This window comes from Mchenga conophoros, linkage group LG23 (assembly GCF_057382185.1).
Source record: "Mchenga conophoros isolate Kocher_MC1m ecotype Shallow Benthic linkage group LG23, M_conophoros_male_GT1.1, whole genome shotgun sequence".
Lineage (NCBI taxonomy): Eukaryota > Metazoa > Chordata > Actinopteri > Cichliformes > Cichlidae > Mchenga > Mchenga conophoros.
The window spans coordinates 13984059-14004165 of record NC_140547.1 but is presented as its reverse complement, the minus strand read 5'-3'; the positions used below and the strand labels follow the sequence as shown (position 1 = coordinate 14004165).

Sequence of the window (20107 nt, the reverse complement as noted above, 5' to 3'; positions counted from 1 at the left end):
AAAAGAAATGAGTTGACACCATAGGAAAATGGGAAATTATGTCACGGTTTGCCCTGGCAGACCGTGGGGATGTGTGGAAGGAGGACCCGAAACCTGGACTCTTTAGTGAAGACAGTGCGTTTATTTACAGTGAGGTAAATAACAGATGCATACAAAATTCCCGTTGCTTCCTAGACTCCCGTGTGTGTGTTCCCCTCCGTGCTGTCCTTCTGGTTCCTCGTTCCGCCTGCAGGAAAATAACAGAAGCAGCCGTCAACACTGACCCCCGCGGGCATACACGATCTGCACTACCGTACACTGACGCACACTAACTTGGGATGTAACGCAATAATCCCACACCGGTGGGAGCTCCAACACTCTCCTAAATAGCTCCCCCGACGAGCCCTGATCAGCAGCAGGTGTGTGGCAGGGACTTCAGGTGTGGCCAGTCCTCCAGCAGGGCCACACCCATTAGGCCTGCAAGTGCCTGTCATCCATCCTACAGCCACACACATATACACACACACACACCCTGCCTACACATACAATAAGTGGAACACAGACATGACAGCATTGTACAGAAGACACACACATCACAAAATAATAATAATAATAATTATAATAATTATAGTCCACCCCGAGTCCCCGGAACCGGGTCCGTGACAAATTATGTGAATATTTTATACAGTAGCTACTGATTATATAAGATAGACCTGCATTCATCTATTTTCTGCCACATATCTGAGTCCAGGTTGCAGAGACAGCAGTCTAACCGGAGGTGTCCAGACCTCCTTCTCCCCAGTTACCTCCTTAAGCTGTCCAGGAGGGAAACTGACACATTCCCAAAGCAGGAAAGAGACATAATCCAGGATTGCTTCCCAGTTGGACGCCTGAAACACCTTAACTGGAACTTTAGGTTATGATAGAGCAATGAAAGCCCAAGCTCCATCCATATTACTGCACTGTTCCTTCTGCTCCATTCTTCCCCCACTCACTAACAAAACACCTGAGATACCTGAACTTTACTGCTTCTGTGTCTGCAGTAAACAGGAATACAAGAGTAATAGTCTATAAAATAAATAAATATTAAGGTAGCCTTTTGTTGCACTTTGCAAAAACTCCTGTCTTTATGAATAGTGGGTGATTTTACAGTGAGTACCATACAGCAGAGAGAGTTCAAGGCTTCTCTGAAACTCTGTAAATAAAATAAAGTTTAGGTTTTATAGAGAAAAGACTTCTGAAACTTCTCAAAGTCCTTCTGATAAACTGGTAAATGAATTCAAAGGCCATGTGTGATGTGCACAATAATGTGCATCCTTCTAAGGCTCTGTTGCTTTGTTGTATTTGTTTGTTGCTCTACTCCAGCTTGATCAGATACTGATGTTGCAGCCAGCGGTGGACTCAGACCAGCACAGTGTATCAACAGAAGCCATGCAACCACAGAACAAGGAGAGAGCCTATAGGCAAAAACTGCTGGCCTATCAGGAAGCCCAACAGAGACAAGTCCAACTTGTTCAGAAGCTGCAGACCAAGGTAGCTAGAAATGGATCTCACAGTTTAGACACCTCTACACGTATGCCTTGAAGCTTCCTAACCATCCGTCTTGCATTTGTCTTATATAAGGTGATTCAGTATAAGAAGAGATGTGGGGAACTTGAAGAGCAAGTTCTGGAGAAGACTTCGGAAACTGAAAAGATGAGATTGTTGGTGTGTTTTTACGACAGTATTAGAATCAGTACTGCTTCGGTATAAATTAAAAATTTAAGTTTTATAAGCCTACTAGAGTCATCTAGAGGTTCATTTGCTCCTTACACCCAACTGACTGTTAAGCTGATGATGCATGTTTAAAACAATCTTATTAAGCTCTTTGTTTTTTATAAATTTCAAATGCAAATGATCTCGCCTGATAAAGAAGGAATGTGGCACAATGCCGGGTGATATTGATAAAGTCAGTCTTAATTATTATCACAATTGCATTACAGTCAAATAATTAAAAAAGTAATGTTTTACATTTTTGCCCGTTTTAATCTCACACAAAATAATTATTCAAAATTAATTTAAATATAATTTAAAACTATTAGCTATTATAACTCAATCTGGAATTTATTTTAGAATCACGTTTAGGTTTTCAGACAAATGAGCATATTGTAAATGTATTGGGTTTGAGCAAATATTGGTATTTTACCTATACCATTTTACTACTCAATATACAGTATCACCATTACTAATGAGTTCACTGTTTAATAAGCAGTAGACTCTGTTTTTGTGTGATCTTTGTTAACTTGGGCAAAGTTAGATTTTTGATGCTTCTCTGCTCTGTGGACTTGCTTTCAGAAAGTACCACTTTTTTAGTTCCATTTATATAAAAGATGTATGTAGCCTCTGTGACCCACTGGTTTTTAACACTGAAGCTTTAGTGTTAGCATTTGTCTGCTCCGTGTTGCTTGTCTTGGATGCAGGAGTAACCTTATTTTGAATTTTATTAGCTAGCACTAACAAGCTTTGTAAACAAGCCATGTCCAGAAATTGTACAGATGCACAAACACAACATCTTCTAATTAGTGATAAGTAATATAAATAAAACACTACAATTTCCCTCACCAAAAGTTAAGCACAATCTTCCTGGGTGGTCTGTACCAAGAAAACCCTATTAAAATGATTTTTTAAAAATGGCTGAGGTTAAGTGTACTGATTTCACTGAGGCCTGAGGGCAATGATTGGCTAAAGCCGCCCGTGTGGGAACACCTATAAATCAAAGATACCAGGCTGTAAATTTTAGCTCAGTTTTGGTACTAACCTCAAGTGGCCATTAGAGGAACTGCATTTATTGGCATTGTCTTTTACCCCTGGAAAATGTCAAACACTAAATGTACTGCATTATATAGTGTATAAGCTGTTTTAGACACACAGGTAAACTTTATTATGTCCCACTTTTATTCAAATGCACTTAAATGTATCAGATTGCAAAGCCCACGCAGAGACTTTTGATTAGTACACTGTAATTATGGTGATTTTTGTATATGGCCTCATGGTTATCAGGATGCCCGTAGTAGTTTTGTGTGTTTGTTCAGCTGCAGGGCCACCTAGACAAAGTCGAGTACCTGCAGCGGGTTGAGCAGGATCTCAACGTAGCTATCCAGAATAAGTCAGCTCAGCTGGAAGAGGAACAGAAAAGGTGAGTGGTGGGCACTATGCAGTGGAGGTACCCATGTTACACAGGCAATAAAAAAATGTGTCTTCTACTCATAATTAATACATAACACTGTAAAAAGTGCACAAAGTAAAAATCCATAAATCAGAAAAGCTGTATCAGAAGGGAGGGATGCAAGAAATTTGCTTCTGTTTTCTTTTTCTGTTTCGTCTTGAGAAGCAGAAATCAAGTTGAAATATTTCTGAGAAATGTTTGGATCAGAGATATTCCCAGTAGTCGCTCGAGCTTCCCTGCAGTTCTTCCTTTCCCCGTGCTGCAAGGGAGAGGCTGAAACCTGCCCTTGGCAAATGACCTCGGCATCCAATTTGTCAGAGAAAATTAGTGGGACTGTTTTGACTCTGTTCTCCAGAACATTTTAATAATGCTCCACATTAAACGTGGGCCAACCTCTGGAGCCGAGGCCAGATTTTAATGCCCAGTGATTTATACAATTATGGAGCTTTATTTGAAATACCCGTGGTGCAAAGTCTGCCAGCAATCAGTCATTTTTATTGCCTAAATATCTCACTTATTGCAGAGTTACCAAGCTCTGTTCACTTTAGCACTTTGTGTAATATAAGTATAGTGTAGAGATAAGTCCCACAGCTACCACTTACAAGTCCTCATTATTGAATCCCTCTTTCCTCACATGTCAGTTCCCTTTTAACTCGATATCATCCCATTCATGCAAACAAGGGTTTGGCTGCCTCTCAGACAGATAACCAAGCAAAACAATGTAGCGTGCTTTACTGTAAGAGGGTGTGTGTTGAGTGTGAGAATGATGTAAACATTTGGTAAATGACTCTACAGGCAGATCTGGTTGATATTAAATCTTATTCAACACAGATATTGTAAAACTGTCACACATGTTTACCCTGTAAGCGCAGCTGGCAAGTGTGGATCTAAAAGAAATATATGTTTGAGTGATAATGCTGACTATAAGAAGTTTGGGTTCTGTGACAGGGTTTATAGGAGGCTGTCAACACGGCTATTTGTCACTTTGTCATACGATGGGTTTTTTCCAGGAGTGCCAGCCTCAGCCAAGTGAATTCCATGCTGCGGGAACAGCTGGACCAGGTGGGCACTGTCAACAAGGGGCTAACCGAGAGCTTATGGAAGGCCCGTGAAGATGCCGAGTCGTGTGATACTCGTTTGCGGAGAGAGCAAGAGGTGAGAAAAACCTCAGGAATGAGGTGCTTGAGGCAGAAAGGCAACGGGGTTCATCCCTTTCTGTATAGAGATTGTGCAATTAAACTCCTGTTGAGTTCACATGGGGTGGGAATTCCATTCATAGCCAGTTTTGTCAATTCATTCTCATTCCCTGTTCATTTCACTGCTATGATTTTTGAGTTGTTGTTTCCTGTGAAAACATTCCAACTGCTGAGGGGGAGGAAAATTTTGTGCAAACAATCTGGCGTTCGTGCTGTAAATGGGCTACATCTGTTGATTCAGGGAAATCCAATTATTTGTATGTTTGCCAGCGTGAGTCCAGGCGTTCTATTATTGCATCTGCTTGGGATCACAATAAAATTAAAGGTTGCTATAAGCAGCCCACACCACCTTAACGCCAGGTTCTACTCCGGTTTGCTGCTTGTCTCTGCAGACGTGTGCCTCCCGGTTGAGTCGGGAACAGGCTCATGTCAGAGCGCTGTGGCGCCAGGCCGCCTCCCTGCGGAGCAGTTTCACCCAGCTAAGGACGTTCACTGACAGGTGAGTGTGGCGTGCTGCCAGAATCCCTCCGGCAAGTCAGAATTCCACAAAACCCCCACCTTCTCCTGTGAGTCTCACAACTGTGACAACAATCCACCTCTCTCAGCCACACATCAAAGTGGAGCAGGTCAACAAGGTCATTGGCCCCTGCTTATTGTTTCTCACTGTGGGGAAATACTGCTCAAGGTGCCTGCACTCACTGTTAAAATCATCCATCAGGACGAAGCCTAAGCTGTTGTCTTCAGGGAGACTTGGCTTCTATAGTGCTGAACCACTGTATTGTAGAGTACTTTGCTTTTATAGTCAGTGCTCAGTTCATAGACAGCTTTGTCATGTCAGATGCTGAGCTGCAACTTAAACTTAAGACACTTCAAAGAGAGCTCAGTTCTCAGAGCTTAATCATGAGAGGCATTCATCATCTTTTTAAAAAAAAATTAGGATAAAAGTTTGCAACTGAATGTAACCATCATCCGCTTTTCTTATGCTTTAAATAATTTCAAATGTCATAACACATTCTGCAATCCTTATTTTCAACAGAACTCTGTCTGATATGCGTACCGAGTGTGTCGCAGCTAGCCGGCAGCTGCACGCTGCCTGTATGAATTTAGAGGCCAGAGTAACACAAGGAAGCCCCTGTGGTGGTGTGGAGATGTCCGCTCTGGAGAGGCAGCTGAAGGACAAGCTGAAAGAGGCTATGCAGCTTCAGGCTCAGTGCGATGCAGAGAAAGTCAAACTCAATTCCAGGTAAAGGCCTCCCCAAGTACAAATGTCAAGATTAAAGTCAACGTGTCAAGATTAAGTACAAGATGGTAAAGTTAAAGTCAACATCTCAGAATTAATGTCGGGATGTCAATATTAATATCAAGAACAAAGTCGAGATGTTTAGATAAAAGTCAAGATGATGAAAACGAGGTGAAATCTACTGAGTTAACTTTATTCTTGAAATGTAAAGTGTAATATTGACTTTTTACTTTTTCTCTCAAAGCTTTAACTTTATTCTCAAAATGCCAAAACTCTTCTTCCTCTAACTTTTATTTTTTCAGCTCAGCTTTATTCCTGACATTTCAACTTTTTATTGACTTTATTCTCAAAAAGCAACATACCTAAAAGAAATCTACCATGTCTGTCTTTTAACTTAATGTGGTTCTTGTGTTCCTTTGTGAAAATGTCCTATGGTTACCTTCATTTTGTTTAACAACCATCCACCGCTGGTTTCAGACTGAATATAGTAACTGAGTAACTCAATCTGTGGGTTAGACTAACTGCTCTGGGCCGTCACTATTCCATTTTCATAAACTGAAACAGGAATACTGGCTTCAAGGTCATGTGCAGTGCGATTGGTTGATCATTTAGGAAATTCTTATTTTTCTATGCCTGAATGAAAAGACAAGTATAATCCTTTTGATGAAACCCCAAACCTTTATATATGGAGTAAATCTAGTTCTTTTATCTAGTAATGGGAATCAAGTCTTTTGTGCCATCTCTTGTAGACTATGAGCAGAACATGATAGCATTGATGGTCTAGAGGGAGGAGTACATCCCAGTCTCTTTCTGTCTTCTCCTTGATGTCTCCTGAACTCTCCTGAACCCTCTTTTCATGGTCTATCTAGAATCCTGGAACTGACCGACACAATGAAGCACCTCCAAAGCCAGAACAGTGAGAAAGATATCAGCCTCAACACCATGCAGATCAGTCTGGACAGGATGGTAGGACCTTGGGAATATATGGTAGGAGGTGACAGATAGCTAAATTGGCTCTAGTCTGGACCTGAGGCTTGATAAAGTCCATAACTTCCTAGTCTAGAGGGCTGCAGTCTGGGGAATGTCAGACTTACTCCATGTACGCTGCTTATCTGACTTAAATGGTTTCCTGCTCAGGAGACAAGGCGAACCGAGGATAAAGCAGAGATGGAAATACTCCACACAGAGATCCAAGCCCTCCAAAAGATTTTACACCATGTTCACCAGGTCGGAACAAAACAAAGTAGTGAATTAGATTGTGAAGCTGTTATGCAATGAAGTCAATAATGCCTTTTATTTTTACTATAATTTCTTTATAGTTAGTGAGCAGTGAGGGGGACGGCTGTGGCCCTGAGAGTGTGTCATCCTCGCCTCTTCATGGCCGTTCTCCTCTTAGGAACGCTACTGTGATATCAGTACAGAATGCTCTCTCCAAACACCAGAAACAAACACAGGTATAACAGTTATCTAACACACAGTCTGTGCGCTTCTTCTAATTTATATCTGCAAAAGTCAAACTTTTGGGCATATACTTGTAGTATGTAATTTCAAAGAAACAACAATCTCCCCACTTTGTAATAACAGTTTTGTGTTTATAAACACACGTAACACATGTGTTTATGTGTTAAGAGTGTGTTTGCCTTGCAGGTTTGTGTCTTTGATTACATGCTTTAACATTACCTAGTCCTCTTATCCACAATGAACTAGTTTAAATAGTTTATTGCCTATAAATGGAATGAGCTACACAAAACTGTGAGGACATTAACTACTACTATAAGCTACTATGAAGTGATTTTTTTTTTCATTTTTTTACTTTTTCTGTGATCATTATTTGTCATATTTGTCAACTTAAAAAAGTTAAAACTTAAAAAAAAGTTTAAAAAGTTAAAAAGTTAAAAAAGATCCTACCTCAGCTGGACTGATCAGAATCAGCTGATTTGTTTTTAGGGTGTTTAATAAAGACATGAAAAACTTTCATACCTTCACATTCTGAATATTTTCCAAGTAACAGGGCCACAAAGCACATAACGGAAACTTCGCAGGTTCAGAGTCAGTTCATTTTTGCAGCATTTTTGAGCCATTGTAGCTTTACAAATCCAGGAGAATGTGAAATTTTCAGGGCTGAAAAACACATTTAAGATCTGTTGATGCAACGTGGAAATGTAGTACTTTTACATCCTCTGCAAGTGTCACAGTCTAAACTCAGAATCGTGGGTTTGAATCCTTTGGCTTAAAGCGCCTTAAAGTGACTGTTGTTGTGACTTGGCGACTTGTTGTAATGTGGCGTTGTATGGGTAGAATTTAATGAATTGTATTGGCGATTCTAAATCAGCTTCAGGTATGAATGAGTGTGAATGGTTGTCTGTGTCTCTCTCATTGTTTCTTCTCATGTAACTCTGTGTTATGTGAATTTTTATGTTGCAGCCTTTCAAGCATAAAAAGCTCAATCACTCACACTGACATATAACCTGCAGGAGCTACGTGCACGTTTGGGGGCTGCTCTGGAGCAAGTGGATACACTGCGCGAACACCAGCAAGAGAGGGATGCTGAGAGGAGAGAGTTGGAGCAGAAGATTCAGGATGTGAGGCGGGAAAGTCAGGAGGATAAAAAAGCTCTGGAAGAAAGCCTCAGGGACAGCAACAGATATCACCGCTCACTGGAGCTCATCTCCAGGTACATCCTCACCAAGTACTTCTACTTCTTTTTCTTGACTACACTTTGATTTTGGCATTTAGAAAGCTATTGAACATGCTTTGTCTCTTTCATGTCCACTGCTTATTTCTTTCACCACATCACACAGTGAAAAAAGCAGCCTGGAGAAGCTGCTGTCGGGGCTTCAGCAGGAAGTGGACTCCCAGCGTGCTGAGATGGAGGTACTACGGAGCTCCTCGCTAGAACTTCAGAGACAGAGGGATCTCCTGAGGCAGCAAAGGGAGGATCTAGAGATGCAGCTGGCACGCCAGAACACGGAGGCCCAAAGAGGGTACAGCAAGATCACAGAGAATGACCATTACACAAAGCACATCCTGACAGGCGTGATTGTTTTCAAGCCCCATTTGTTTAGAGTTCAGATCAGTAACACATGTCATTCTCCAGCCGGCAATGCACCCACATGACATTTGGATGAAAATGTAAATGATTTACATAGCATTACTGAACTCATGCATGAGGGATACTTTTCTTTCCCATTTTCAGGGTTTCTTGGGCTAAAAAATTTGATTAGCTGAGAATTGGAGAAGGACATGCAATTGAACAAAAAACAAGAAAAACAGAAAAAAGAAAACTCGGCACTTATGCCAACATTTCTTCATTTTTTTTTAAAGTACAGATGGATTACTGTTAAAGGGATCGTGTGTGAGACCAGCAGAACAGTGGTGGGGAGTTAAACATGTGATATAATTTCTGTTTCAGTGAGAGGAGTTTGCAGGAGCTCGAAGGGAAGCACTCGGATCTGCGCAGGGAGCTTGTGATGGTGAAGGAGGCTCTGAGCCAAATCACCCTGCAGAAGGAGGTGTTGGAGGATGACAAGGCCAGCCTCACTCTGGCTCTCTCCAAGGTTAACAACTCAGCTCCTCAGCGCAAGTTTTGCAAAGTTTCTCTGAGATCTGTCATAATTCTTTTAATATTATTTGAATCACTCTGCAGATTGAGTCTCAGAGTGCTGCGCAGGAACTGGCCTTCAACAAACTCCAGAATCAGGAGGCGGCGCTGAAAGATTCTCTCGACAAAATGGCCGCCCTTAGTGAAGGCTTAGCAAAAGACAAGGTGGAGCTCAGTCGTATTCTGCTGGAGGTCAGTAGCCATGCAGTTCCCCCATAACATACAAAAAAAGTAGAGAGCACGAGGTGAGATGACTAACTTGCTCTGCTGTGTGCTGCACTGTGAGTCACAGATCTGTCATCAGGTGCTCCCAAACTTACAGTATATAAATCATATAACTAATATATAAAGACTATAGGGTTGATTTTGATCAAGAGCATATTATTTGATATTATTGACTTGGAAAATTTCTCTTGGTCTCACAAAGTCATATAGCTCTACTCTATACCTGCAGTTTTTGTATCCTGGTGATTGCTGAAATTAAAGTTAATTTAGAAAATAAATAAGTGCCCAGAGGTGTAACCAAGCAGACTTGCTACTAGAAGGAAAGGAAGTAAAATGAAATATCCTGGCTTCCCTTCCAGACAGAAGGAGAGAAGAGGGAGCTCTGTGAACGTAGACGGGAAGCCGAGGCGGAGCGGGCAGCAGCCAGAGAGGATGCAGCGCGGGCACAAAAGGAGATGATGGATCTGCTCGCCGAGAAGCAAGCCCTGGAGAGCTCCCACAGCCACTTGCAGGATCTCTGCCAGAAGCTAGAAGCAGAGCTGAGTCTCCTGCAGAAGGAGAAAGCTCAGGCCCTGGAGAAGCGCTCGCAGGTCAGGCCGCTCACGCTCCTCCCTACTCCCGACGCCTTGGAGAATTGGCTGATGTTATTAACAGCTTTCAGCAGGTTCACGGAGCTTGTTGTCACATTAAAATGCATAGGAGGTCCTGGATGCATCTGCTGTGTTTTTTCCTCTCACATTTGATATGCAGCGCTCCACTGTGTGTTTTATATGTAACTTGGGACATAACAAGCAGAGGACCTTGGTGAACAAATGTGAACTGGAAAAGATAAATAGACAGACATATAATATCCAGCAGGAGTTTTGGTGAAAGCAGCAATAAATTAACACCTAAAGTATTTCCATTCTTCCTCAGCAGATCCAGATCCCCCTGTTCCGTCCTCTAAAGAATGAAAAGAATCCTCTCCTGCTGTATTATCTGTTCTGAATGTGAAACTGGGATATCCATGTTGATCTGAGCAAAAATATAACAAACCTAAAAAATCTGACAAATTCCATCCAAACATTTTTAGATAGCTTATCTGTAAAAATAAATCAAACTTGGATGAAGCAAACCCTGTAGCGGCATGCATCGCACTGAGCTCATGTTTCATCCCCATATTGGGGGCCTACACACATCCATAACATTGGTGTAATTCATCCACTTGAATATTTACCTAAGGAGAGGCTGAAAGACATTGTGTGCTAATATTTAGTTAGTGTGAGTTCATTTTTTTTGTTTGGTCCAAAATCAAATTATAGTGATTGTTGCTTTTCAAACATTCTGCCGCAGTGAAATATTAGAAGTAGCAGGGGTTGGTTAAATATAGTGTGCTAGTGTGTCAGTAACTGGTACAGTATATTAGGGTCATTCTGAGTACTTACTGATAAGACTAATCACACCTTAAACACTGGTCAGCACCAATTAATAGTTTCAATACACTGCACCAACTTATTGTCTCTGATGTAGAGGAACACAAACAGCCATTGATGCAATGCATGTTTGACCGGTTTTCTAATAATTCACTGGTGGAAACTTCAAAAGTGTCTTTTAAGTTAAACTTCAAGACTCAGCATGTGGAATAGGTGGCTACTCAGAACAAGTTACAGCACTGGAAAGACTTCATATGGAATCACCCGACTAGTGTCGTGTGAAAAAGCAAGTTTAGTACAGCCAGTTAATATCTAGCTTGTAGAACCACCTTTATATAAGCAATAAGTTGATTGTTTTTTTTGTATGATATTTTCAGTCTTTCGCATGGTTGTGGATGAATTTTGGCCCGCTCTTCTTTACAGGGTTGCTTCAGTTCATTGTGGTTTGCAGGTGTTTAAATATGCGCAGCTCTCTTATGGTCTTGAAGCCTGGACTTTGAGTTTGTCATTGCAAAACCGTGATTCCTTTTTTTCTCCCACTCTGTTGTACATTTGCTGCAGTTCTTGGGGTCATTGTCCTGTTGCATGAGCCAGTTTGGGCCAAGCTTTGGCTTTCATACAGATGGACTCACATTTTACTCTAAAAAACTTTGGCATGCAGAGGAGTTCGTGGTTGATTCTTTGACTGCAAAGTGCATCACATCATCAGCCCTCCTTCATTGTGTTGACAGTTGATATGAGATTTTTGTGCTGTGTTATTTTTCTCCAAAAGGGGTGGTGTCTTATGGTCAAACATCTCCCCTTTGGTTGTGTCTGTCAAAAGATGCAAGTTTGTGAACAAATTGTGGTGTCACATTGGTTGTAGAGAAGAGGCTTCTTCTTGCCAACCCTTCCAAATAAGCCATACTTGTTCTTTTTTTGCCCCCCTTGTACTTCGATGAGTCTTTACACACTAACTAAGGCTGTAGAGAGATGAGACAGTCTGACATTGGGGTGAATTCACACTTCTGGGAAGGCTTTGGTTGTGTGTTAACACACACTGTAATGCTCCAGATCAGACAAAATTTGTACTTTTATAAAAGCTGTTGACACTTAATAGTGATCTACTAATTAAGTGCATCTTTTTAACATATGGCTGCTACCTACCCTTTTAATTCCTACAGAAGCTGTGAGAGTGGAACCCTGTGAAGCTTCTTTCTCCATATGTATATATTGTATGTATTATATTTTGTATAAAAGAAAAAAAATGTAAGGTTGGACCCGGGAAGCTTTATTCACAGTAAGACAAGAAAAGATGGGCGTGTGTTACTCAGGTGGCTGCTAACAGCGGTAATGGAGCTCTGGGAGAATCTTTGAAATGGGAGAGAATCAGTTAATGAAGTCCAGAGCTGTGAGGTTGCCTGAGATTGCTTAATGATTCTCAGCTTAGAAATCTTACTTTGTCCGGGGAGAAGGGTGAGACAAGGGAGGGGTAGCTGGTAGGCAGGCTGGCAAATACTTGTTTCCAAAGAAAGTCAGAAAACATGAATGCAGATGAAGAACAAATCCGACTGTGGTCTTTTGACTCCACTATAGGCAGCAGGGAGGTTTCAAAAGCAGTAAAGCAGGAACTCCAGGAGGTAAACTGGGAAGCAGATCAAACGCAAGAGTTACTTTGCGAAACTTGCAGAAATCTCAGTTACACGAGGTTGGCCGATTTACCACCAAAGTGGAGGCGACAATCTGGTGGAGACACTGCCACAGCCGGTCCTTAAGTACCTAGTACTGATGAAGGTAATGAGTTGCATGTGTGCAGAAACAAACCCGAGAAACGACAGCTCTGCCCAGCTCTTCACCTGAGAGCAAGACAGAGAGAGAGAGAGAGAGAGAAACCGACAGCATATACTCATATGAACTGAAAGCTCTTGTGCTTATTATAGAAGCAAATCAATATGCTTTTAAATTAAAATAAAAAACAAACCTTCCCTCAAAATGATTCAGTCCATTCTTCAACTTATTTTCTTTGCAAACTTAAAACAAAGGATGTGTGAGACATTTATTATTTATTTTTGGAACCATTTTGTTAGTTCCATTATTTCACGGTTGAATCATGTTTCAGTGCAGTTACTATACTGTTACGGGGTGCTGTGTCTCCTAATGAATGTTTATGGAGGCAGGAGGTCTGTCTAAATTTAAAATCATTAGAGCCAAATTTTTTAGTGGTTTAGTATTTATTTCTGCTAGAATTTTCATGTTTCACAGGGTTCACCCACCTAAAAGGTTCATTGTCCTCCCCAAAAGACACATCACTGTAGTTTCCATGTCTGAAATCTTAAACCAAAGAAATTATTTAAACTCGCAATCTTTGTAATGGCCTCCAGGGGCCACAGCTCTAGTTCCAAAAAGACTCCATATATAGATGTCTGTGTGAAAATAGCCGTCAGCTCCTCTACTCTGTGACCTCAGGGAACAATTTACTAATTGATTGCTTTTTTTTAGGCCATATTCAATCAAACATGAACTTTATTTGACAAATTGTGATGAGTTTTGGAGTCGGAAAAGGGGATTATCCAGGGTATAATCATGAGATAGTCCTCTGTTTCACAGTCAGATCTGCCCCTCATTTCAAGACACTAAGATGGCAACAGGACTTCACTAACCACTGGTTGAAGTCATGGTGTCCCTCTCTCCACTCCTCTGCTACCCTGTGTCTTCTTCAGTTCGGATATTGCTGAAATACAAGTTGTTCAAAAGGCATCTCTGAACCACATCAGCTAATTTGCTTTCAGATGGAAAGGAGCAGCAGCGCTAAACTCAAGGGCTATGTTGGTTGCCCTGTTTAAAGGCTGACCCAGACACCCTTCAGATGAACCTCACCCCGCCCCCCACATAGCAAGCAGGTCTGGCCCGGATCTGGTATCAAGCCGGCACTGCTGGCTGACTTCTGGCACGATAAGACATATGTCATCCAGATATGGGTCAGGTCTGGCAATGTAGCCACTGTTTGTGCGATGGAATGCCATATCTGGCCGATTGTGGTTTGGTTTATGTGGCCCAGGCTCATAGAAAACAGGTCTGGCCCGGATCCGGCATCAAACTGGCACTTCTGACTGACCGGTGTCATGGCAGGGTGTATGTCAACCAGATGTGGGCCAGGTCTGGCAATGATGGCACTATTTATGTTCCTATTTTCCTATTTTAGTTAGAAGATCCAAATGTCTTGTTGCAATACTATACTGCTATGGTAGCCAAAGTTTCAAATGCAGGTTTGACAGGTTTGTGAGTGGGCACTTTATCCAAAACCTATTGAGGGTTTACTCATGTTTACCACTGGGTGGTTGTAGCTCAGGAGGTAGAGCAGGTCACCTACTGATCGGAAGGTTAGTGGTTCGATCCCTGGCTCCTCCAGTCTGCATGCCAAGAGTGTGAATGTGTATGAATTTAGTTAGGAAGCACTCGGTTTAGAGAAAATGGGTGAATGTAGCATGTTGTATAGAACACTTTCAGTAATCTTGAATAGTGAAAAGCGCTACATAAGAATCAGTCCATTCACTGTCTGAACAGAGTTTTGTCATGTTACTTTTGAACTATTATGCACATGTTGTTATTACATGGCTTGATTAAGGTACACATTAGGCTGACATCTGGGGCCAGAGCTGAAACTTCTGGGCAATGACAGGGCCACCAGTGTGTCTGCAACTGGTCTTGTGCTGGCCCATGTGTGGGCCACCTCTGGCAAACCTGATCTGGGCCACCGAAGGGCCGTCATTCTTTGCGGTATGTGGGCCATGTGTAAGCACATTGTGTGGGCCAGATCCAATCCATACCAATGTTGCTATGTGGGCCCTTATATCCATGGTTTTTCTTTATTTCATTCCTTCAGTTGCCACACGCAGGTCGTGGCCATAGGTGAGGGTATCCATCTGTCTCCCACTTGTCACGAACAAGACTCTGGCTGAAAATAATCAAAAATGTATTTGTCATAAGTCTGTTGTGAATTGCAAATGCAATATTTTAATGTTTATAATGATGTTGTGTAAAGAAATGTTTTTTTTTTCTGCCTGTGCTCATCTCCAGGTCAAAAGGCAGTTGCAATCTGTGACAGAGGAGCTGTGTGCGTGCAAGAAGGAGCTTGAGACACAGACCGCAGCCATAAAGAGAGCTACCCATGACAGGGAGGAGTTGGCCAAGGACAAGGCAGCTCTGGATGTCAAGCTAAATTCCGCTGACCGAAAGGCCTGTGGTTTCACGCAGGAGCTGGTTGCATTGAGGTCTGTGTGTGTGTTTGTGCGTATTTGTTTGTGTGGTTGGACCTCTGAAATGTTTGGGACCAATTTGATATTTAAAACCAGCTTCACCAGTTTGTTTTTTAGCATTTGCATTCAGCATAAATTGGAGTTAGGCTTGTATCAGTAATGTTTAGTTTGAGAGTGCAAGGAATGAATGTAAGTGAGCACAGTGTCCTCAAAAGCATGGGTGTATCTCTGTGTGTTTGTTTAAATAAAACCAACTGCCGTCGGGTATTTACGGTCATTTTGACTTTTTTAAACAAATTTTACTTTCTAAAGCGTAGCGAGTCTCGTGTAACAAGAGTCTTTAAGTAACATGGTTTTATTTGGAAACTACGCTTGTGATGGATTATTGGGTTTTATGACCTTCTACACCTAAAAGGTTCAAAGGTCTTTTTTCAGCACTCAAACCGTTTTACCACTGTGTTGCAGAGCAGAGAAGGAGTCCCTGGAGACGGCCCTGTTCGAGAGCCAGGAGCTTGCCTCGTCTCTGGAGGCCGAGCGCTCCAGGTTGGAGGGGGAGAGGCGCGGCTTGCTTTCAGCTAACGAGGCCTTGACGCGTGAGTAGCCCTCTCCCTCAGAGACCCCACTGTTCTCTTTGCCAAGCCCCCCGGCCGTGAAGCCTTTCCAGCAACCCACAAGAGATCCATATTTCAGCTGTGAGCTCTGCAACAGCTGGGCTGCAGCATCACTGGAGCTGCTTTCTCAGCTGACCAGGGTCTCACCACTCTGCACAAACATACGCATGAATCAGATAAGCAGGGGTTAAAGTGAACTGAAACGATCCAGAACAGCCCTGCGGCAGCTTTAGTTGATCAGTGGTTATATCTGATAGGCAGTTTAATACATATTATTATAAATTAAGTTAATTTTCTCTGTGCCGCAGTCTGGCTTTGCTTACAGTTGATGCCATGGAGACACTTGCTCAACAAATCAGAAAATAATATTATCCCATGGTCACGCCTGCATACTTCACACACATCCTTTTAGACTCCCCTGCAGATGTGGTATTTTTCTTTTCTTGCTATAAAACAAGTACCACAGGACGGGAGTGAGTATAATTTTTTTTTCTTTTAAGTGGCAGGTAAACCTAAATTAAACTATTCAAACTTCATCAAAAACAAAAAACCTGCTGTAACTGAAAAATGTTATGTTTGGGAACGTCACTCTCAGAGATAGGAAGGTTATTTTGAAGAGTAAACATGCCTCAACAAGAGATATTTGACAAACACATTTAAAGCTTGCATGTAATGTTACCACTTTTTTCAGAGATAGTGTAAAAGGTCTTAAATTGAACGATAATGAGTTTCTGTTTCTTAAAGGTTTTATTTAAGTTTCTGTGCGTTTAACAGCTGCAGTTCAAACTGGTTAGTTTGACTTACCGTGGTAAAGCGTGGCGCTTGTGGTGTCCATGGTCAGTGTTTGGTTAGGTATTGGGTAACAGTTAAGTTTGAATTTAAGCTAATTTTGCCAAGTTCCACTTTTATGCTAGCTTTATGTAACATCCACTTACGCTGCATTTCGTATTGTATTAGTTTGTCCTTTCTGTCCACTGCACCTCAAGATCTTTGGGTCTACAAATGAGTGCCATTAAGCTAGCATGTTCTTTGATAAAAACTCTGAATAAAATATTGCTGCTTCTGTAACATCAGTGGTTTTTAAAGTTTGTCTGCAACTGAGGTACATGGATGTATTTACCTGTGCAGGTGAAGCTGCTCAGATGCGAGCAGATGCTGAACGGCAATGTGCACAAGCAAAAGAAAAAAGAAGTAAGTTGGAGGAAAAGCTGGCTCAAGTTGAGAGGAGTACCCTGCTGACTTTGACCAGCAAACAGCAAATTCACAGAGAGCAGCTCGAAGCAGAACGTCAGCAGAAGGTGCACTTTGAATTTGCTGGTCTCACTGTCTATTAATCTGTTAATTGTACTGAAGTGTCTGTTTGCTGGTCCTTAGGAGCAGCAGCGTGCAGAGCTGATGCTTCAGCGGGAGCAGGCCGAGGAGCAGCTGCGCAGACAGTGTGAGGAGCTGCGTGCGCACAGCCAGAAGGAGCTGCAGCAGGTGCGAGAAGAGCTGGCCAGGCTGAAGCAGGAGTTCGGCCAAAGTCTCCTGCAGGCTGAGAATGAAAAGCAGCAGGTACATGAGGTGGTCTTTGCAGGTTTCTTATGGTTCTTATGATTGTCAGTGATGTTTAAAATGTTTGTGTATTTGAAGGTAGGCCAGGGGACGACATCGCAATTCTGAGCATGCAGAAGATCTGCAGATGAAATATAAAAGGACTGGAAGATAATACAATTCCTAAAGAAAGCAGAAGAAGCATGAGTTACAACAGAAAAATGAGTATGCAGAATACAAACAGGGTTACAAACAGGGTTGCGTGCAGGTATAACCAGTGAGAGGAGGAAAAACACAATCAGGTGAAGGCAATCAAGGAAACATGAAGAAAGGACCTTAAAGTAAAGGAGAATAGCACAGAAAAACAATAGTTAAAGTAAACCAGGAAGTGGAAATGAGGAAGACAAAGGTTCAAATTCATTGGTAAGACAGAGGGAGACAAAGACAGGGAAAGAGTGCAGACACTAGGACAATATAAAAATTACTGACAGTAAATGACAAGTACGAACTGTGGAACCGATTTCTTTTTGTCCAAGAACCAGTGGCCAAGTCAGCTTCTTTTTCTGAGCTACGTATGAATGATTCTGACCTCGCAGTGTGTTTTGATCAGGCTTTGTCTCAGATGGAGGCAGAGAAGGCTGTCCTCACAGAGAAGCTAGCATCCCTGCGAGAGGACCTGGCCACAGCGGAAATGGATATGGAACGCCTGCAGAGGGAATCACTTCGCAAACAGGAGCAGGACAAGGTAAAAATATGACAGGAGCATACTGGCTCTGTTCACGTTTCCTTGCCGTGTTGTAACTCGGCTGACCGGTTTGTGTTTTCATATGCTGCAGAACCAAATGGCTGTCCTGCAGTCTGAGCTGCGTGAACTGCAGCTGCATTTTGAAGAGTCTTTGAACTCGCATGAGAGTGACAAAAAGAGTCTCACTGAGCAGGTCAGAGAGTTGAACCAGCAGAGAGAGCATGCGCAACAGGAGGTAGGAACTTTTAAAAAAAGTTGATGTAAGATTTTAACTTAACCTATTTTGAGTTTATTCTCACGAGTATCATAGATCAGACCAATCTGTATTCACTGTAATACATAATCATTGTGAATTAAATACCAGCCACAGGTACCAACCAAAGGACCCTGAAACATTACTTGTTTTCTGTGATTATACTTTCACCACATAATATCTAGGAAGGTACCGTGTCTCTTGTTTTTTTGTTTTTTTAAATATATGGTGTATCAGTTGGCTCTCACTAAATTGGCACAGGTTTGTACAGTAGTGTCACAGAAATGGTTCGGAAACTTTTAGTTTGTTTGGCTTGGCATTGGATGGGAGACCTTTCATCTGCTTCTGCTGTGAGGGAGAGTTTGCACCAATTTGTACCAGTACAAGCGAGAGCCATTTACCATAAGCCTATGTTGACATTGGCTGGTGTCACAGAGCTTTGCTAACATCAGGGTGCCATCAGGTGCAGCGTGCACTGGGCCAAATCCTGCAAGGAAAGGTGGTGCGGTGTCCTCTCTTAAGATTTCTACTCAGCTCGCAGTTTCTGTGTCCTTTTCCTGTCAAGTCCACAGGGGAAAAGTTTGGTTCTGTTGACCTTAATATAAACATTAAAGTGCAATTAGAGACTATAATTTTGGCTCAGTGACATACCTCTCGGAGCCAAATGAGGGAGCCGTAAATCTCATCTCTCAGGGTTGCTTAAGGTCAGGAATCCAAGCACAGGGTCGCTGGGCGTTTTAGTGAAATAACAAGCTCACACTCACCTCATTAAGATGTAACTGCAGAGCTGTAAAGGCCCCACCATGCCATGATTTAAAAGCTTGGCCTTCCTGGAAAAGGAGATTGTTTATCTGTGTGGGGCTTATTGGTTTCATTTAAAAAAGAAGCAAAATTTAGCGTCACCCTGTCTTCGTGCTGTCTCCTTAGTCATGTCAAAGTATAGTGAATGGGGATGAGTGGAGCCAGAGCACAAGAGTTTTGAGGTTTGGCCGGCCCTCCCTACCATATATCAAGTTAGGCTTCAGCAGCGTTGTCATATTTGGCCACCCCTGCTCGCTTCCTTGTTTGATTATTTTCACTAATCCCATCTCAAGATTCTCATGTCAGAAAGCAGGAGTGAGGACATGTGACAAAGAATCGAAGAGCATGAAAGACGAAGAACGATAAGGGGAAAGAGGTAGAACGAGAAAGAGGAGGATACGGTCTCTGGTACCATAATATCAAATCAAAGTTTAAGTTAACCCCTTGTGTAAATAAGCCAGCGGTGGAGTGTTTATTTTCTCCGTCGCAGCAGCGAGAGGCTGGCTCCGCTGGGACTCCGGGTCCCCCTCTCCCATCCGCATAACACAACACTGCTGCCCTCATATTCTCTGCCTCCTCCACTGCCCTCCACCCCAAAAAATCAGATAAAATAAAGTGGAGTTGGGCTGGATCAGCACTGGCTTGTTTTTTCTCACTTTAGAGTTTATAAGGACGAACCATCTTGTGTGGCCTCTAAACATAACACTCTTCCTCATCCTCATCCTGCTCCTTGTCCTCCCTCTTCTCCCTCCTTCTCCCCTACCACTTCACCAGGGGGGCTGCTGTTTATCATGTCGCTGTCTTCGCACTGTGAGCTGCAAAGAGGAGACAGGGAGAGACAGCACCTGGCTAAAGGCCCAACTGGCTCTTATGCGTGCCCCGCTGAGCTCGGGCCTCCCTTCAACACACAAAATGTTGCCATAAAACAGAATATAGGTCAGAGAGTATTTTGAGATAGTGCAGATAATGCTTAAAATAGGAGATGTTGAGGAATAGCTTTCAAACAGTGAGGCTATGATGCATTATCCGATCCTAAGTCGGCATGCAGGAGGATTTTGTTACCAAATAAAT

At 42.3% G+C, this 20107-nt stretch overlaps 1 protein-coding gene across 5 annotated transcripts in view; it reads left to right on the top strand.

Annotated features, from left to right (window-relative positions):
- The window catches only part of crocc2 (ciliary rootlet coiled-coil, rootletin family member 2), a 53858-nt gene that overhangs the window by 23155 nt on the left and 10596 nt on the right, over nucleotides 1-20107 (top strand). For 4 of the 5 annotated variants that reach the window (XM_085264616.1, XM_085264614.1, XM_085264617.1 and 1 more), the window contains exons 4-23: nucleotides 1345-1512; nucleotides 1603-1686; nucleotides 3051-3154; nucleotides 4195-4339; nucleotides 4773-4879; nucleotides 5417-5623; nucleotides 6490-6607; nucleotides 6758-6847; nucleotides 6940-7074; nucleotides 8095-8294; nucleotides 8422-8604; nucleotides 9033-9177; nucleotides 9267-9413; nucleotides 9806-10036; nucleotides 14915-15108; nucleotides 15559-15686; nucleotides 16833-17002; nucleotides 17079-17258; nucleotides 17848-17982; nucleotides 18074-18217. In XM_085264616.1, coding sequence (XP_085120742.1) covers nucleotides 1345-1512; nucleotides 1603-1686; nucleotides 3051-3154; nucleotides 4195-4339; nucleotides 4773-4879; nucleotides 5417-5623; nucleotides 6490-6607; nucleotides 6758-6847; nucleotides 6940-7074; nucleotides 8095-8294; nucleotides 8422-8604; nucleotides 9033-9177; nucleotides 9267-9413; nucleotides 9806-10036; nucleotides 14915-15108; nucleotides 15559-15686; nucleotides 16833-17002; nucleotides 17079-17258; nucleotides 17848-17982; nucleotides 18074-18217 — 3015 coding nt within the window. The remainder of the gene's footprint in view (nucleotides 1-1344; nucleotides 1513-1602; nucleotides 1687-3050; nucleotides 3155-4194; nucleotides 4340-4772; nucleotides 4880-5416; nucleotides 5624-6489; nucleotides 6608-6757; nucleotides 6848-6939; nucleotides 7075-8094; nucleotides 8295-8421; nucleotides 8605-9032; nucleotides 9178-9266; nucleotides 9414-9805; nucleotides 10037-14914; nucleotides 15109-15558; nucleotides 15687-16832; nucleotides 17003-17078; nucleotides 17259-17847; nucleotides 17983-18073; nucleotides 18218-20107) is intronic. The other variant, XM_085264615.1, reaches the window with a different exon arrangement.